The following is a 20,568-nucleotide window of genomic DNA, read 5'->3' as shown; positions in this document are numbered from 1 at the left end:
TGCCCTGGGTCAGCCTTTATTCTGCAAATGGAGGAATAAAGAAAAGGTTGGTAATGAATCATGTGTAGGGTCTTGTTGGTATTTCATCTAGAAAAGCAAGCAGACTAAGCAACTCAACAAAGAACAAGAGGCTACATTATACAGACTAAGTTACTGAAGTCATAAGCACTAACAATAGAAAACTGCAGACAGATTATTCTTAATCAAAACAATAGGCATGGAGTGTCATCTGTGAATACATCACACAGTGGACAGACATGCTGTAGTGAGGATAGCAAGGGGCATGTTTCTATTGCTTTTAATAGCTGCAGTGACGCTCTTTTAAAGATGTTGGTGTATTGAAAGAATTTTGATCATAGCCAATCTCACACAGTAAAACAGAAGCCCACATGCTCCATTTAAAATTACTTACATTAGGATTATATTAGATCATGTACTCTCAAATTCTAGATTCTGTGGGATACAACCAACATATTCAACAATTTCCTGATTTCCATTAGCCTGATACTAGACCAGTGCAATTATGTAATGAATTTAAAATGTTCCCAGTGCAACGTTTTAGAAGTAACATCCATGTTTTACACAAGGAGATTTAACCTGAAGTCTACAGGAAAAAAAAAACACTCCCCTGACATCAGATTTTGAACAGTTTCACGTTATTAGACCTGCTTTGAAAACACTATGTAAGACAACACCAGGTGGTATGATTATGTCTGTAAGCTTAATTTGCACTCTCTGCTTGTAAATCAATACACTATATTTATACTTATCTGCCCGTCTGCCTTTCAACAATATAAAAAGATCCGTATTTCCAGTCCGAGCCACCAGGATTCACATTGGCCAGGAGCTGCCAGGGTTTCTGTAGGCCCGAGTTGATCGGGATTTCCTCAGCTTGTCACACAACTCCTAAGAGCCCAGTGTTACCAAGGAGAGCAGTGTTACAGTGTGGACAGCTTGGCAATGCATGTTTTGTAGGACTTGTGTTAGCTGCGTACATCCATCCTGTGTCCGTGCAGGAATTTGAGCCATGAACCCAGCTGATTAAAAGTGCAGATTGCAGACTACGAGTGTAAAAAGAAAAAAACATGCACATTCCAAAAAGGAAGAGGCAGATTTTGCATACATTTTATAGCATTCAGATTATTATTAAGATAAGTCACAGATATAAGCCTTGGTGTTCAGAACTGAACAAAAAAAATGCTCTTCCAAGTTTAAAAATATTTTTTACATCACAAAGATTATCAATACCTGGTGAGAGCTTTACACTAAATAATTACAGTGACAATTCCAAACAATCAAAAATTATCCACTGCCAATATTTGGCTTCAACAGGATGTGGAAAAATATCTATATTCTTATTCCAAGGTAACTCGATAATTGTGGCAATTTAATTCCTGGTAAAACGTGTGGATTGGCACAATAACAGGTAGCTGACACCACTGAATGCCACATCACTATTTAGTATAAAAACTGCAACCCTGAGTCCACCATTTTGGCTCACTCTCACATTCCACGAGGCATGCTAGAACCTGTTTGGTGACAACAGTTTCTAATCCAAGGGAGTATTTAAAAAAGAATCATACAGAAATGAAATTGAATATTTCTAACAATGTTTTCCTCATCTAAAATAATGTACAGTGCACCTAGACAACATTTCACGAGACCCCTCCTGGATCTTAACTCACAATGTGATAAAGGTCTGTTCAGAATCACAATACCCAATACTGGCTTCGTTCTGAGAGGGCAAAAACAATGTGCTACTTTTGTAGTGCATTCTGCTTTGGTGAACACCTCACTAAGTAAATAACTGGTGGCCCTAAAACAAACATTAAAATAATTGACAGTTGTATATTTTGACAGACTTTTATATTGTAGAGTTCTCCTCCAGTAATATGCAAAATGTCACAGTACTGAGCATGTTTCAAAGGGGTGTGGAAGGGAGGGACCCTAAGAGCCACATATAACTATCTAAACAAGCCCGAGTCTGACTACAGAATAATTTAAAGTTTACTTTTGCCTTTTTTTTTTTATCTAAAATTAAGGTAAGTTAACATTTTTAATATGAAATAATAAGAAAATGTGTAGTTTCAGATTTGGAAAAATAAGTGAAGCTTCTGTATGTAGAAACATTGCATTAAGCATGCCATCGGTTTTTGGGGTTTGGGAGAATATGTAGCCAAAGATTGTTTTATCAATGTATATTTTTAACTATATTTCCTGAAATAAGAACATGAAAGCAAACTGTTTTGTTTATACACGGAGTATCAACAGAGGGCAACTGGTTTTGCACCAAAACCCTACACTTTAAAAATATATCAACATAACTTCCAGCTTAATTGCTTATATTCACAGTTGTACTACAGACACCACCACAATGAAACTGACCATGTAACAGAGACAGTTAATTACAGACAAACACATAAACCTAAAAAATAAACATTTTGAAAACTCTTTAATAATCAAACCTGAATTAAATTTCTTACAACATTTATTTGTATTTACTGGTACATAAACATTTGTACATTATTGTAAAACTTTGTTAAAGTCTCCAGTAAGCCCTGTCCTTTGAAACATTAAACTACCCTCATTTTAAGTATCCAATAGAGCACCTGAAAAATTGCACATAGGAAACACATACTTTAAAGGAAATCCATCACAATATCTCAGCAATTATACAATTCTGGTATGAATCAGCAATAATATGGCACAGTCTGTAGGTGACTCTACAGATATTGTGTAATAAGAGCATAAAATATAACCCCCAATAGGAAATGCCTTAAAACACGTACGACAGTACCTGAAATTCCTCTTTTACAGAATGCCTGTGATTTGCCTTCAACAAATTAACTTAAAAAGTACAGAGAATGTATTATTTATTAGCAGATGCCCATACCCAGGGTTACTTACAGTTGACAAAAACTACACTTTTCACAAATAAGTATTTTGCACCTATGGAAATATCAATATACAACAAAATACAAAATATATCCTAATTAAAATGTAAAGCAGGTACAAGACACTTATAGTTACATCTGTACTGTATGCAGTCGGTTCAAATCATGCCCCCAACAATGTATTAATACATACACACACATTCAGACTACAAAACAAATTACACTTACAGCATACATTTACATTGGGGGTATCAAATATTATAAGACATGATAGCTGAGCACCAGCACTGATTGGGACCTACTGCCACAGAACAGCTCAGACAGAAATACTCAGACTTAATAGTTCTGCATTTTAGTACTCACTGCAGTAGCTGCCCTTTTCACAAAATTACAAAACCAATCATGACCACTCCATTAAAAAACAACTTCCTCCAACAAAACAGCACTCTGTTCAAACTCCTTAAATGAGCAATGCATTGTCAGTTGTATTTGTCCACTACATTACTATTTTCAATCTGTTTTTGTATCAACAGATAGCTGTACCAGAATGAATGTCTAATGTTCCCAAAAGTGTTCTGTATGCCATGAGGAAGAACGTGATTTCTGTCTGGAAAAAACTACATTCTTTTTAAATGTAGGACATATTTTACACAAATTAAAAGCCTTTAACTACATTTTAAAATTGAATGTTACTGTAATGTCATTATATCCATTTGGATTTCTTAGGACTTTCAGTTTTAATCAAGATTGAATATAATGACGCTAGATACCCTGTGAACTCTTCTGCAAACATCCGGTTGCAGACGGCCTACACTGGGTGGATGGAAACAATAGCAGTGACTGTGGCCCCACATGCCAAACTGAAAGCTCAGTCTGAGCTGCAGATGGAAATCAAGCGTGAGACTTAATGGAGGGCCCACAGGAGATATGAAAGACAGCATCTGGCAGTAGTTTGAGGCCAGGTAGCATACAGCAATAATTGTAAATGGCGTCTAGAAGTGTAACATGTATTCATTGTTTTTTGACCAGTTATTAAATATGAAATGTATACCAAACAACCAACAATGTATTAACCTTTCCAACAACTAGTGTTCTGCACTTACAGGGAGGGTTACTAACGGGTTGTATTACAATAGTGTGTTCATCCATTAATCCAGATGAACAAACGTCAGTTAGATGTGTGTGCCAACACTGTCAAGGGACAGTATTATAATCCTTCTTTCGGCTTTAGCACACTTCCAATGCGAGGACACTGATAACTCTCAGACATTATCGCAAAGCTACACGCAACATTTTAATCGAGGTATCAATGCTGAGAGCTGGGAGGGGAGGACTTCATTTTTAACTTTATGTTGCAAAAACAGGAAGGTACGCTGACATAACTGGACTCGACGGATGTGACAGGCCCATTGAAATGAGTAAGCCTCGAATGGCTTCCCTCGCCGTGTTTTGGACCCAATTGCACAAACATTGTGATCTTCGGTGTAGTTTGTTGGAAAGACTTGGTAAGATCCTGTTGGTTCTGCAGTGCTGCTAGAGGCCTGACCTCCCTCCCTCTCTCTCTCTCTCATTTCAGCTCACTTGTTGTTGAAATAAAAATGGAGGCTAAAAAAGGAAACAGGAGCTCTTCACAAATACCACCCATTTCTCTCCAGCGCTACCGAGGTGGGAGAGAGAGAGACTGAGCAAAGCAAATCACCGCAGAGACTGTTCTTTAAAATTAAATTAAATACAAAACTGTTCAACTACTGTATTATCCCAGACTAAGTAGTTAAAGCAATCATAATCTCACTTAAGATGGGACTAAAATAAGGAAATGGGTTAACATAGAAATAGAAAAAAAGTGGTATTGCACCAAGCATGGTCAAAATTCAAATGCATATTTTATCTCGATAGAATAAGAGGATTGTGAGAGGCTAACCAATTCAATGGTGTCCGAAAAGTTTAGGTTATGTATTAATGACACATGAACGTATATCCTAACTCCTACGTGATTGTACCTAGTCAAGCAATCAATATGGGGAAACTGTTCTAACGCGAGATGATCGGTATGGCAACACATTACTTTCACAAACCTCAAAAGTGAGTCGACCTTCGATAGTTTCAGCTTATTTAATTTTTTCTAAAAGTTCGTGTTTTAAAATGTAACATTGGTGCTTATATATATATATATATATATATATATATATATATATATATATATATATATATATATATATATATATAATGACAGGATAAAATTACACTTTTGTGATGAACCTTCAAATTCAGTATTTACATTTAACATACTGACATTTGGATTGCTTCAATCAAGAACAATACATTAATTGCTGTAAGAAATATTTATAAATTAAATATTAAAAAGGAGCATTGTTTACATTGTCAGCAAACACTGCATAGCACGTACCATACACCGACAAAAAAAGCCTGTTTATTCATGTCATATGTACATGGGTTTTGTAAAAATATCATCATCATCATCATCACTGGAACTAACACTAACCAATACACTTTACAATGCCCAAATCAGACAACATTTTAGCATGAACTAACGTCATATAACCCTCAGAAATACAATCCACAAAATTCTCAAAATGTAGTTAAAATGTAAAATAATCTTACCTGGTGAGGCCTATTCACCCCAGTTCAATTCGAAAAGCCACTTCTTTTGCTTTTCTGGTCTACAAATATTCCAACATTAAGGCAAATCTTACAACAGGGCCTAGAAAGCAGCCGCGATATTTCCTGCACACAGTACCCGGGGATGTGGCTTCCTCTTCCCGGGTAGACTACAGCCTTCTCAGTATCCCTTGCGCAAGGGGGGAAAGTTTTATTCCCTGTCCTATCTCGGGGAAAGCACTTCCGCAGACTGTCTAGATTTAATCCCTGCAGTTTGAATCCGTTTATTATAGTGTTTTCTTATTATTTATAGCCGGTGTTTATGATGGGAGATGTACTGCTCTATGTGGAGTTACAGGCTCTGATTCTCTCTTAGCCCCTCAACACTCGCAGTGCCGCCCATCCCCCTCCTAACCGGCATCGACCGCGGGAGCCAGCGAAACTGACACACAACCAAAACACGGGGATTCCCAGGCTTCGGCGCAGGGGCTCGCATGTAGGCGGGCTTCTCTGCGTTGTCCCACCCCCTTCCTGCGATTGGTCGCACAGCCGTCCATCAAAAAAATAAACAAGAATACGGCAATGCTATTGGAGGGTGCGGGGCGCCGATTTTTTCTCTTTTTTTCCTGAAAAGAGGGAAGGGGTGATCTGGAGAGAAGGGGTGGCAAAGTCTGGAGAAGCAGCTTGTGCCGCTCAGACGGGCAGTCAGTAGCTCAGCAGCAGTCGAGGGAGAGGCATGTGGCGGATTAAAAGTGGACGATCCTCGAAAAGGAAAATATGTTAAATTAAAATGACACGCTGTGGACTTTTACATTTTCAGTGGGGTCTGTGCTGGTTTGGGTTTGATATTTTTTTATTTTATTGTATTTGTAATGCAATAAGGCACCCTCCGGCACAAGGACAGGCCTACGTTGCCAAATTGACACAACGTATAGGACGCCCCTAGCATCACGGGTTCTCCAGGGCCCTACTCCAGGGGCTACGCCAGTAGGGGTAGGGTGAGCCCCGCCCACACCGCCTTCTGATTGGACGATACCGTGTCGCTAGAGTGCGAGCGGAGAAGGCGATTGGAGGGCGCGGGAGTGACTGGCCGCATGCTGGCGAGTTATCTGTTCCTGTTTACGAGTTAGTTCTCAGTCTCACACACTGGAGAAAGCGCCGCTAAAGGATGTCATTGAATGCAAAAGTGGATTTTCTTTTTATGGGCAGATGATCAACAAGAGAGAAGAATAAAATGATTGAAATGATTGGGTGATTTGTTCTTTCTTTCACTGACAATGGATGTGGGTATGGTTCCAAGTATTGTCTTTTTTTTTTGTATCTGCCTACGTGAATATGTCGAGTGGATAATGGCCGCTTCAGCCGAGCGTCTGCCTCGATGCGCAGTTTTGAATGACTGTAGTGAGGGATGAATGGAGAAATGCGAGCCGCGATGCTATTGGCTGGCTGTCCTTCAGTCACATGACGCGATGAGAGCAGGTGATTGGTTAGTTAGTTGTGGTACGTCAGTTGTTGGGCAGTGGAAAAAAAATATAGATCTGAAGACAGTCTCGTATTCATTTTATTTATAGTAACTGTGGGGTAGTACCCAATTAATTACAAATAAAGTGTTATATATTGGGCACAATGAGAAGTCTACTTTATATAATATTATATACAGCTCAATATATTTATAGTCAGTTTACGTTAAATGCGGATTGCTTTCAGTTATCTTACGTCAACCTAAAACAGCTGCGATGAAGTGAATTGATGGCTATATTCATATCTTTCACGCTGGTATATTTTTGTAGAGTCGCTGCTGTCACAACAGGACATACATATTGTTATAATAAACTTGGATATTTGAAGTTAAGGGGGATTTTCGAACCGCGCTTCCATAGGAGGGTTACAGTCGTTCTCCTTTTTTATTTTAATTTTTGGAAAGGGTTAAACTTTACGTGAGCGGAGGATAATCATAATATGCGTGTCTTCAGCAGCTCTTGACAGCCAAGCATATCGCACGGCTCCTGTGCAGTATTTTAAATGGGAAAATGCATGTTTTTTTCCGATTTAGTTTGACCGTGACGCGTATTGTGCCCCGCACATCAGTGTTTGGCGCTCGGGTGACTGGGTTTAGCAGAACCCAACCTGGAATTGTTCCGGACACAGGTGGCGATAGCAGGGTGTGTGCTTTATACATATTTTATAAGAATACAACGCAGGGAAAGCAAAATGGGGAGGGGCGCGCATAGAGGCGGCTTTCCCCACAGGTTCAGGGGAGCAGCCTGCAGAGCCGCGCCGTGGCTATTTATAAAGTCACAGTACATCCGCTTTGCCCGAGCTACGGGGTTTCCCGCAGAGCAGAGCAGAGCCGAGCAGGGCCGGGCCGGGCCGGGAGGGGGAAGGGAGCTGGGCGCTGCTGCGATGTCGTCATTGCTGGAGTTTTGTTCCCCTTTAGAGACGTGTGATAAGGCAGTGACCCGCCTCGGTCGGGCGGTCGGGCGGGACACTCCAGCGTGGCAGAGGCAGACATGCGGGGCGGCACGTCAATATGCGCCACCCCTTTTGTGTGCGAGGCCCTGGGACTGCGTCTACGGATTTAGCCGCAAATCGACACAGACTGACCGACTGAAATATCCCCCCGAATCAAGAGTAATTCAGATTCGAATTAAGCACCGTTTCGGATTACTGTGTGTATGTTTAAACAATCACGCCGTCTCAAAGTGGGGGAAAAGCGCATTGCAGCAACGGATTCAAACGGCGCCCTTGTAATGACGTGATATTTACATTTACATTTCGACACAGTGTAGCAATCTTTCCCAGTCTTGGCTTTAATCAGAATGTGTATTACAGTTGATTTTCAACGAGTCACCAGTGATTGTACATGTAAGAATGGTCGTTTATTGATAGGGCGAATCCACCCTGCTACAGCCCTCACACACCTATTAGTATAAAGCGTCTATGGCGTTATTTTGTAACCACCTTTGTGAAATACATGGTGTAGGAAGCGTTAATTGCTGCTGCATCCTCCATGCTTCAAGCATATATGCAACACGTCGGCTGCAGGAGATTGTTTCACTGCTGCATACACAGTCGGAACATATCGGTTTGCACAACATTAAACACATAAAGTGCGCACTTCCTCTTAAAATAAACGAAGTTGTTCCAAATGATACTTTTCAGAAAGTCACCATGGCAAGAGAAATGGGTGTAATGTGTAGACATATTTTTAAGTATTAGCCGAACTTCTCCTCTCCCGTGTGAGAAAGAACGCTCTGGAAGCTCCGGCTGACCTTTGACCCGTAGACGAGCTGGAATACTGTGCCTTTATTGACCTCGTTTCCCAGCAACTGACCCACAGCGAGGCTCCATTCACAATGCGCCATTGTAAGGCCTGCAAACCCCACTGCACCGACACCAGGCCAGCATAAAGAAGCATAGACGAAGTTATTATTGGCGATTATGTCTAGGTTTTCTTAGTTCGCACGCCTAAGGTATAATCAAAAACAAATAGTTTGAATCATTAGGCTATAATGATTAACAATACTACACATTTTTTTTACAAACTAGGCTATACAAGATTAGATTACATTAATGCAATTGTTAAATTTAAAAACAATCAAGACCATTTGTATGCTATCCAGATGCATCCAAATAGATCAAAATGTGTATTTACACTTCTAAACCTATATATTAAGGGGGGGAGGATACAGTTTTTTATCAAAAATAAAAAACAAAACACAAATTTGAAGTACAAATTCCAACACAATATTTTCCAAATCTCTGCTGGGGTCTCTGTGCTCATGGCCTCTTTTTAGTATAATTCCCATTGCAGTAAATACACCTACAAATCCAATATTTTCTTGGCTTTCAGATTTTTTTCAAGAGAAATAACCATCTGAGGTCTTGAGAGACACTGAGCTTTCCTCTGTCATTTCACAAACTGTCCCCCAGTCACTAATTGATACATTGGGCACGTCTCACGTTACGTCTGTGAAATTAATTGTCACTGCAATGCACCTGTACATAATATGGTAAGCCAAATTATCATTTTGATATATCTCTAAATGCATTTAAAGATATCTTTAAATAATTTGAAGGTCTCTCTAAATGATTTAAAGATCTTTAAATCATTTAGAGATATCTTCAGATGACTTCCTGTATTTTGGCTGAGATTATCACTTCCAGTTTCCTCATTCAGTTACATAGAAATGAATTAACAAGTTAACAGGAAGTGATAATCTTGGGCTACATACAGGAAGTCATTTGAAGATATCTCAAAATATTTTAAATATATCTGCAAATCATTTACAGATATCTCTAAATGTACTTTTATTGAAATATTTTAAGACTATCTTTAAATGATTTAGAGATATCTCAAAATATTTTAAGATATCTTTAAATTAAAGATATCTCTAAATAGTTTGGCTTGCCATAGTACATATAGGTTCTTCTATACATCACATAACAAGAATTTGGATTTTATTTATTTCTGTTACCAAAGGAGATTCTTCCTCAGTTCGAATGATTTATTAATGTTAACATTTCAAGGGGAACGCCATTCCCCTCAATTTGAGCACTGCTATGAACAGCATATAGTAACCATATAGGCACAAGTAAATTCATATTTGAATGTAAGAAACCACAATCATATCACCAGAAATCTATATTACACCAGTTTTGATTCAGCAAAAACAAACAAAAAACTAAAACATCAAACTGGGTTTTCAAAACATCTCTGCCTACATTTATCAAAGCAAATATGTTTTGTATTCATTCTGCTTTATAATCCACAGCAACTATTCATTTATTTGCAAGAATTACAAATATTCTTATAGTATTATCTACCCGTTGAAAAAAGCAGGTTCCTTTAAGGCCACAAGTGTAAATACCAGTTGTAAATTGAAGTAATTTGCCCCAACTTTGAATGTTTGTACTTGCCCTAATTTAGGTTATATATATATATACACATACACACACACCTCTATACATTTGAGTAATGCTTTCCTCCAAATGCTATGTAGAATAGTATTTCTCAGATATATACCATACTATAACTAAGAAAATGGAAAGTAAATAGTTTTTTTTTTTTTAATTCATTTTATTTGACACCATGATTAATATCGTGATTACAAGCAGTATTTTTTGCTTATCAAATAAGCGTCACATAAGGTTGTACCATGGAGAGCATCTCCAGTTTTAAAACTCTTGGGACGGAGGGGACAAAAATTAACAAGTGGTTTAGAACACAATATGAAACAGGCAAGAAGATCGTCAGTGTTGCGGAGGTCTGACTTACTTAGATACAACATTTCTGATAATTAGAAGAATTTCAAGAGCATTCTATGCTGATCCCACCTTAATTCTGCCTTTCAAGTTAAGACCACCTTCACCAAAATATAATATTGCATATATCAACCTACACAGAAAAATAAGCTACAAATACTAGGGTTTGTCTTTAAAAACTCAAAGGGAATAATGCATTGCCACATTAATTACATCTTGTGGTAAACAACCCTTAATCATCTCTATTGGTGGATAACCCATGTATTCTGTGGACAGTACTTTCTTAACACTTTTAGAATAGTGTGACAGGGTTAAAATAACATTACATTGTTGTATACACAAAAATATTTTTTCCCCCACTTTGGCAACATAAGTTAGCATAACTAAGAACAATATTTAAATTGTAGCAATTCAGGAAGAGCTTTCTATGCTATCCCCTTTAAGCAGGGCTTTGAGCCTAACAGTTAAGAATAGAAATCATTTTGTAGTTTAGGTCTTCAAATAAAAAATACATCTAACTTCAAATTCTATGTTATGTTTTGCAGTGTTTCATTTTTCTTTGTTCTTCAAATTGTTCAAAGTGTGTCTTTATGATTAAGACTATTTGCAGTTTCACAGTTGCCTTCAATAATCCACTTGGTCAATGGCACTTTTAGCAAAATGTCACTTTCCATTGATTCAACCAAAAACCAACCAAAAAAATACAAAACAATGGCATTCAACACTGCATAAGAAACATCAACGCAGATAGCATTATGAAACATCGCATAGTTCAACAGAACAGAGTCATACTTGCATTATTCAGGATTCTGGCTTGCGTACAGTAATGTTATTTCATGCGTTCCATTGCTTATAGCTTCCGAATGCTTACAGATATATTAATAGACTGAAGTGGGCATACAGAGGCTCATGCTGAACAATTCCCAATGTTTGCAGACATGACTGTGGGGACGTGTGCAACTTCATTAACTGCTACAGTATTATCTTCCAGTGGTAGGAGAGGAAATATGTAAAATGGACATCTCTGCAGGCAAACTGTCATGTGATATCGATGTAAGCATATACAGGAAAAATGCTTATATAAAGAATGAAAATAAAAAAAAAGAATAAAACCCCACATTGCATAAGCGCTGCCCCCTGGTGGTAAAATCCAAGAACTCTGGGAATGCATTAGGTCAATATGCATGCACAGTTAATTCCATTCACTTTTTAATGATTAGATTGTTTGGGATTGAAAGGCAAAGAAAAGCATTCTGTAGTGCCTCTGATCAGAACAAAAGGTAACTGCATCTGGAAGTATTCTGGGAGGTCTAAAGATGGCACAGCATAGAAATCGTGTAGACTAGGAGGTAAGCCATTCCACTTTTAATATGCACTGTCATTTCCCAGATTGTCAGTATTCTCTCAGATGAGAACATAAAGAACTATATACACTGAGTAACAGCAGGTAAGGTGGTCCCCCTTTAAGAACTGTAACATTTAACTGGATCCTTTATTTCAAGGATGTCAATACAACTATTTTAGCCTTGAATTAGGGTAACTACTTTGGTTCAACAAATATCAATAACCTAAGATCTAGCATCTTTTTGATGTATATATACAGATAACAAATTGGGGAGGTGAGCAATGGCAGGGTGGGTGTTTGGGGTCATGTAATGGTTCACATCGTTTGTCATTTCACTCTGCTATTCTCTGCTCTGGGTCTCACAACTATTTTTGTTTTCTTGTTATTTTATTATGATGATAATTTTAAAGCTCATGATTTCAGACTGTCTGGTTCAAAACCAGCCATCCCTCTGGACTGAGCAGCTCCTTTCTTTAACTCCAGTCAGTGGCTCGGAAAGAGAATAGAGAAAAATGGCTGTAGTTTACACTGCATGCCGAGACGCTCCTCCTGAAACTTAGTACTGCCCCCTGCTGTCGGCCGATTGGCACAGTGCAGCTCTGCAACTGACAGTCTGGCTTTCAGAGCAGTTTCAGATTTCCAGTTACATTGTTGACCATTTCCTCCTCTCCGATAATCGCCAAGACAGTACGGGACCCAGGTTCAACCTAGACAGAAATAGAATAAAATAATAAGAACATGGCTGTATTTGCTTATTTTAAACATTGCCAAGATGCAATTTCCTGGCTTTCACAATGATTCAGTCTTAATAACTAGAAGGAAGCCAGTCATCTTAAGCAGATTCTGTTATACAAAGAGACTTAAACACACCAGAGGGTGAGATATGCGTCACCAACTGCTTTTGCACAGTCATTTACAATAGGAAATCAGTTTGCACATGTTTTTGAAAGACAGAGCACAAGGAGGCAAGGAAAGTCATTCAGTGAGTCAGTGACAGATCTGGGGTTTGGACCAAGAACCCTTTGGTGACAATTTCTTTGAACTACTGGACGGCCTAATTTTACATTCCAAAAATAAATTTATATATATATCTCAATCTGTTTTGCTTTATCAAACAGCCAATTTCCTGATTCCATTGAGGGGAGCTTAAAAGTCGGGGGTAATTCATTTGAGGAAAAATCACACAGAAATAAGTATAGCCTCCATGTCACATTCAAAAATCTTAGCTAAGTAATACTAAACGATTTAATAACACAAAGTCTTGCTACAGTAAAAACAAGCCGTAATGCAACCAACACCAGATAAAACAATTGTGCAAGATGGCAATGGTCTAATGCAATCAATCATCGCCCGTTAGAGAGAGCTGATGTATGCATTTGAATGTACATTACACACACACACACAGATTAAATGTGGGAAAACAGAATATCACGGTTTGTGACCGTTCTTTTTAATTGAACAGGGCTCTGCATAAATCTTGCAGTTTACAAAATTGCTACAATTTACAGGAGGAGGGGAGGTGGGGTGACCACAAAAACCCAGCTATTAGCCAACTGGTTACAATTTCACATTCTCCTTTTAAATGTATTCTAGCACTATGATGTCCATTCAGCTAAGGCAGTCTTTAACAACCTCCAGTTCTCAAGATCTTGTACTTAATTACCATGCTGCATTCATTTGCTTAACTGGTCCTATTAATCATTTCTATTTGCTTTTTGAGGATGGAAATTACCTTCCTTCATTTCACTATTAGGGAAAATGTCCAGCACACAAAAGGCAGACACATATATATATATGTGTGTACATACATACATATACACAGGTAATCCTTTAAGAAATAAAACAATACATAATTGCCTTATTTCATTTGCAACCTTTCTGAAGTCCTTATTAACTTGGGGTCTCCAACTCTGCTCCCAATGCCTCAGGGCCTTCTGGATTTTGTCCCAGCCCACCTCTCAGCTACTGAATTGGCCTAATCACATGATTAAGTGGATACATTGTACACTTCTCTCTAGGCTCTCAATAGTTCTGGGGGTACTGTACTTTGCATTGATGGTGTATTGTATGCTATATTAAATCTAAAATTCATGAATACATCTAAAGAAATTCAGACAATCATTCAAGTAATTCAGGACTTAATTACTCTGTTTGGAACAAAAGCCAGAGGCCCACCAGGGAACTGATTTTGTCCTGCCCATCGTACACCCTACGGTTACCCACCTGAGTCCTTCCACCATCTTGCACCAGGTAAGTGGGTAGACTGAGGCTCATAGCCAGGGCCTGGAGCTCCAAAAGATGGGCCATATTTGTTCCCTGTACAACCACCTTCTTGGCACTGCAACAAACAACAGATCAACAAACTGACACGATCCGTCATAGCTGGGACTGGGCATAGCAATATCAAACACTGCGACTGAGTGGCCTGTCAATGTCTGATTGGAATAGGATTTGGGAGACTCCTATATCAAATTTGCAGTTTTAGGCCAGGCGTTCACACCCTTTGCCAAGTGGACAGACATCCTGAACTCCCGAGCCCTGGAGGAACACTTTGTCGTTGTGAGGTTTAAACCAGATTATCAGCAAATGGATATTCATTATAGTTGTTTCTCACCTCCACATGCAGTCCTTTTCAAAGTAAAATGAAGAGATTTTAGGTGTAGGCTAACCTGAAAAATAAATAATTGAATAGTTTTAAGCTAATTTACATGTGTCAATATATATCTGTGTGTACATATGCAGTCTCAATGATGGGGGTCAATTGGATATCTTACTGAAATCCAAAAAAAGGCAGAAAGACTGCCTCAACATTAAAAATGCAAGAGAGGACACATTTCATTGGCATCCACCTCAGTTACTCCCATGAAAATGCTATCCCTTGTAGGACTGTATTGTACCTTAATATGGCTGCAATAAAGGAGGTCGAACACAACCAATTTTATTTCACACCATAGGATATTAGAGAAAATGAAGGAAAAGTACATAATGAACTGACTGCAGGTTCAAATCAACAGAAAATATGGAAGGTATGAGAAACCCATAGCAAGGCAGAAAGGCAAAAATGAAAACTCCCTTCCACTTCACCACCCCAAAGATCAAAGCTAAATCTTTCCTACCATGTACTCAACTTGCTATTAATTAATTCCACATAGTATCTCACCATATCACAGTGAAGACATCTTTGTTGGGATAAGGAAATGGTCACACTATGTCGGCACTATGCACTAAACATGGATACAAATAACACTTGTTCTAAGTGTAATGGACAATTTTCTGGTGATGTTTTCAGAGGATGTAAAAATATATGAATCCCTCAGTGTCAACTTGTGTTTGTAATTGCCACTGACAAACATTCAGAGTAAGTGTATAACAATAATAATCATTGTGATCAACAAAAGAGGGGTTCCTTAGTGTTGATGGTTCTCTTACCCAGCATGGTCCCATTTCCAGGCCATCTCTCGCCAGCTGTTCTTCTCCTGTAGTGCCTGGTATAGTCCAACTGCAGCATGGCCCACCTGTGCAGCCACCTGGGAGGGAACAACAGCACATACCCCATCAGAGCAGGTTTGAAACTATGCGTGTGTTCCTCCACAGGGAACGAGGGGGAAAAGTTTCAATATTGTAACTTAAATGCCAATATCCACTACTGTTTGAAATGTAATCACTATTCAATTGCTTTGATGCCTAAGAATCCTTCTGCAGGAGCCCATGATATTATACACATACAGAACTGCAGGAGACTGACCTTTCCCACTCCCATGGACAGCTCCATGTTTACAACAAACACCATCTTAAACAACAGGTCTTCATCTCCTTCCTCCTGTAAGTAACAACACATGGATTTAGACAAGCACTCTATTAAGTACTGTTGAATCTTCTCAAGTATCTCAGATCCCCCACAATGAGACATTCTACAGTGTACCACCAACATCTTCCCATATCTACTGCAAACACTTCTATTAGGATTTGGTTCAAATTATTATCACAGACGGTCAAAATAATTGTTTTCTTTTGACTAAATAATGTGAATAGTTGATTGTTCATATATTTTCAGTTATAATTATGAGATGTGAATGAACAATGACGGGCCAAAGTGTGTTCTTTCTTGTTGCTGCTCATTCTTCTTCCTCTGTCAATACCCTATCTAATGACATCTTGACATTTCCACTTCTTAGTGCTTTGTACCTATATTACTTGACAGTACATGATTAAAGAAATACCTCATTTTCAAGTTTGTTGAAATAGTACATGGCTGCTTCTTCAGCTGACACATTCCTGGTGTGTAGAAGAGCCTGGAAAATCAAAATCAATCAATCAATAAGCATTACATTTTCTGGGCTATAATCATGTTCTCTTCATTGAAGCCTTATGGAAACTTAATTAATAAAGGTCAGCATTCATCCACAGCCAAAACATGTCTCACACCAGCTGCCCTAAATGGGACTAGCCTTGAAAAGCAAGGAGATGCATACACAATGGCAAAATAATGTACTTTCACACATGCTCTAATGTATACAAAACTTCAAAGGCTGGAAAACAGCTTCTGGTTACAATTTCAGTTGCACTTATATTAGAGTTGACATTCAGCTACAATTATTTTCTTCCCTAAATACATCTGGAATAGGCAACTATGATACTATCCCATCTGTCTCACTGATAAAACTATCATACCAACAGATAAGGAATATGCAATTATAATAGATGGCTTCATACTCTTCCAACTTGGTATTGCACATTATGAACCTGCTCTGCTCACTGCTACTCAGGACTGATGTAGCCAGCTCACACACAGACAGATACAGATAGGCAGACAGACACAGTCTAGGGAAATGACCTGTTCAAGGGCAACAGAATATAACTCACCTGTTTAGCTGCTTCCTCTGGGATATCAAGCTCTCTCAGCTGCTGCAAGAAGACAGGGTTCACCTCTTGAGATCCTGAGTCAGGGGCTGCCTGGTCAGACTGCTCCATTGCCCTTTACTTAGACAAGACAAATACGGAAGTGAATACATACAAAACCATTTCAGGTTCTTACACTTTACCCAACAGTACTTGCATGCTAATCTTTTGTGGAAAACCTGAAGAGATTTCTTTTCCCTTTTCACTCACAAATGAACATTTTCTCCGCTGATGTTAAATACCTGCTAGTCCATGATTGCTATAGAACGCAGACTGCATGTACTAAATTGACACTTGGCAAGAAGATAATGTACTCTGGTAAATGATTCAATGAATGCTTAACCCAGGAGTGTAATCTGCGGACTCCTTTTTTTTTTTTTAACTGGATGATTTCAATACTTCTCTGCAGGCTGCAAATTATGTTATAGATGGTGCACCTTGAAGCACATTAATATTTTAAATCAACAGTTGATAAAATAATTGGGTTAAGTATTACATCGAGAGCTGCTGCTGCTGCTGCTGCTGAAAGGCAAACCAGAAGGCACTGTCTGTGGCCCTCCAGGATCTGAGGTTGAGAGCCCTCATGTTAGTGATTGTTACAGTGGCAGTGGTCAGTACAAATCACATCTCTCACTAACATATCGACTGGTGGCATGATCAACTCCTTATTTTATCTCCCTATTCATCATTTCCTTCCATGGTTTCTCCCATCACCTTTAACAGTTCTTCACTGATTTGTCTCGGCCAGCTCCTAGAGGCACTTGCTTCCCTCCTTTCCAATTCCAACTTACGCCACATTTCCTTATCCTCCTCTTTTGAGTTCCTTCCAGTGTGTCATAAAAAGATCCACAGAGGCTGTGCTATATGAAGCCAGATACATTCATAAAAAGTGTATTTGTGCACTAAAATAAGAAGTTGGGTCATATTCATGCATTGGTATCCAAACTCTTGCAGTGAAATGGAACAGAATTTCCCCTGTAGCCTGTCTCTCTGTCTGTCAGTTGTACCAGTGATGGACAAATATCTGGACTGACCGTTCTCGGGAGCAATGTATGTTGCCTGCTTGAATCACATATGCAAACGACTTCTAAAATCCTTACCTTTCTGACAGCAGCATGTAAACAATAAAATCATTTTTGCTCTATGTGTTATGGCTCACTATGCAAGATCAAATCACAAACAGAACTGTTTTCTTTTTTGCTCACTACTTAAACCTTCACCTCATTTGTCTTATAAGGAACTGTGTTTTTTTTATTTTTACTTCCCAATATAACGCATATATTGCACTGCACATGCTACACTTTTGGTATATCACTGTAATACAACATTGCACTATTTATTAACTATTTTATAAGCTTATAATACATTACTTGTTTATTGTTACCCAGCACACCTGAAAAATCACATAACATTCATATATACATCAACATAAGCCCATATCGAGCCACTGCTAAATGCAGGCCTCCCCTATCCCAGCATGTTTCCACTTGCTTTGATCTACAGCTTCTCTTTTCCATGACAAGCCTGCAAAATGTATTATTTCATCAAATACATACATACATACACAATGGGTCATAGCTTGTCGACAGAGTTCAGTACATGACAAGTGACAATTGTTTTATTCTTACAAGCATCTGTGTCCATGTAAGTGCAGCCGATGTGACTGTACTGTAGCAATGACCACTAAACGCCGCATCTGTCTGCGAACACGACCGATTTTCAACCCCTTCGTAACACGTCGTCCATAATGCCGTTAAATCCAATGCGAGGCCGTCAGATTAGATAGGAAAACTACACCAAGATGAGAACAGTAATGTGAATACGAATAAACATTTTTATTTTTTCCTCCCGTAAACATACTCCAAACCTCGCCAAAGCCATTTTAAACATGTTTAAGCTTTCTGATCGAAGATGCATAAAATATAGCAAACGTCTTTGAATCAATCGAACACAATTTGTTGCAGATACATACATATATATATATATATATGAATGTATTACTCACATTCAAATTACGGGCGTCTTTACACATATACTTGTTTACAGTTGGTGCACCTTTGAGAAAACTGCGCATTTCCTGCTTATTGCGCATCTAATCAAAACAATACGTTAAAAACAGCAAGATAGAGGGAACACTATTAGCCTACATTTAGTGGGGAAGAAATATCCGGCTGTATATATGATAAAAGATTTGCATGAAGATTAATGGAGGATTCTGCACATCCACAGCAACCCCATTGGCTTTGCTAGATCGCTGAACTGATATTAGTAATCATACTAACAAAAGCATTATGCGTCGCAAAACTGAACGGGCGATTGTATTAAATAGCTATTTTATCAGGTGACGTCACTGGTATGCATTCTCGCAAACTTCCATAAATTATTACCGAAAACAGCCACTCCTACCCACCTGGTACACGGCCCCTCTGCTGCACTGCAATCAAAGGCGAAATACCCCGCTCCGTGCGCGCACGACTGCAGACTTTTCACGGGTTCAAATATCCACAACCAGCAAACGCTTATAGTCCAATGATTAATTAATACTTTTTTTAGAACATCTTCTGTTATTTTTTCCCTTTCCCGTTGGTTCGCTGTGTGTTGAGGGGGGGACTACTATCTCGTCAACCAGGATGAACTCGCGTGCGACGGGATTTTGGGATTCTTCTACATCCGGTTGCGGCACAGATTTGTGCCCGGGTTAGAAAATACGATGACACAGTTTTGGTTCCTCCCATATTGTATTTCCCTATCTGTAATGAATATTCAGTGACATGGACTAGCTGCTTACAAAAACATATAAACAAACAAACACATTATTCAAAGGAAAAAAATAATAATAATACATTTATATATATATATATATATATATATATATATATATATATATATATATATATATATATATATATATATATATGAATATACTGATAGTAAATATACAGTTGTAGCTTTTGCTATATTTACTTGTGTTGTTTTGTTAAAACGAAATAAACCACCAATATATTTTTATTTAAAGACCACAGGGCTCTAGGTGTCTTTTAGTAGGAAATAATTATCCAGCCTAGAAGAGGTATTCATTTGTTTTAAAGAAAACAGAAAGGACACCAGACTTGGTGAGGAACAATTTACAGGTTCTCTCCTCAGACCAATGAGAACATTTAGCTATTGATTCCTCTCTTTTTATACTTTTTAAAATTATTTTTATTCATTTCTAATTGCTTTTATGTATGTATGTATGTATGTATGTATGTATGTATGTATGTATGTATGTATGTATGTATGTATGTATTCTTTCACTACAGTAAATCTATAACTTAACCATAGTCAGTAATGCGTAAGAAGGATGCTGAAGGATGAAGGATGCTAGTCAGAGTTAGTAGTTACAGTTAGAACCTGTTTTGAACAAAACATGGTTCAGTTTATCAAACATCTAAGTTTTTAATATACACACCACTTTGTGCTGTGTATAATAAAGTAAACATATTTTACATTTTTAGATGCAGTATACTGTAGATATTTAAACATGCACACAAAGATGTGATTCAG

The 20,568-nt window shown here is 38.3% G+C and overlaps 2 protein-coding genes across 8 annotated transcripts in view; both read right to left on the bottom strand.

Moving 5' to 3' along the window:
* Positions 1 to 5,949, bottom strand: part of setd5 (SET domain containing 5) — a 43,517-nt gene extending 37,568 nt beyond the window's left edge. For all 5 annotated transcript variants that reach the window (XM_066698353.1, XM_066698356.1, XM_066698354.1 and 2 more), the window contains exon 1: positions 5,517 to 5,949. The gene's annotated coding sequence lies outside the window, so the exon portion shown is untranslated. The remainder of the gene's footprint in view (positions 1 to 5,516) is intronic.
* Positions 5,950 to 10,572: 4,623 nt separating this feature from the next.
* LOC136739327 (probable peptidyl-tRNA hydrolase 2) lies at positions 10,573 to 19,688 on the bottom strand. Of its 3 annotated transcripts, none has more exons than XM_066698352.1 (7): positions 19,433 to 19,688; positions 16,987 to 17,098; positions 16,344 to 16,415; positions 15,869 to 15,943; positions 15,553 to 15,650; positions 14,347 to 14,461; positions 10,573 to 12,830 (listed from the first exon to the last, which is right to left on the bottom strand). In XM_066698352.1, the coding sequence occupies exons 2-7, from the start codon at positions 17,092 to 17,094 to the stop codon at positions 12,744 to 12,746; spliced, it is 555 nt and encodes a 184-aa protein (XP_066554449.1). In that variant the 5' UTR covers positions 17,095 to 17,098; positions 19,433 to 19,688; the 3' UTR covers positions 10,573 to 12,743. The 3 variants fall into 3 exon arrangements, with proteins under 3 accessions (XP_066554449.1, XP_066554447.1, XP_066554448.1); XM_066698350.1 differs by having other exon boundaries at positions 16,987 to 17,103; positions 19,433 to 19,687; XM_066698351.1 differs by lacking the exon at positions 19,433 to 19,688 and adding an exon at positions 18,651 to 18,785 and having other exon boundaries at positions 16,987 to 17,103.
* Positions 19,689 to 20,568: the final 880 nt, after the last annotated feature.

This window comes from Amia ocellicauda, chromosome 3 (genome assembly GCF_036373705.1).
Source record: "Amia ocellicauda isolate fAmiCal2 chromosome 3, fAmiCal2.hap1, whole genome shotgun sequence".
Classification (NCBI taxonomy): Eukaryota; Metazoa; Chordata; class Actinopteri; order Amiiformes; family Amiidae; genus Amia; species Amia ocellicauda.
This window is presented reverse-complemented; position numbering and strand designations above follow the sequence as displayed.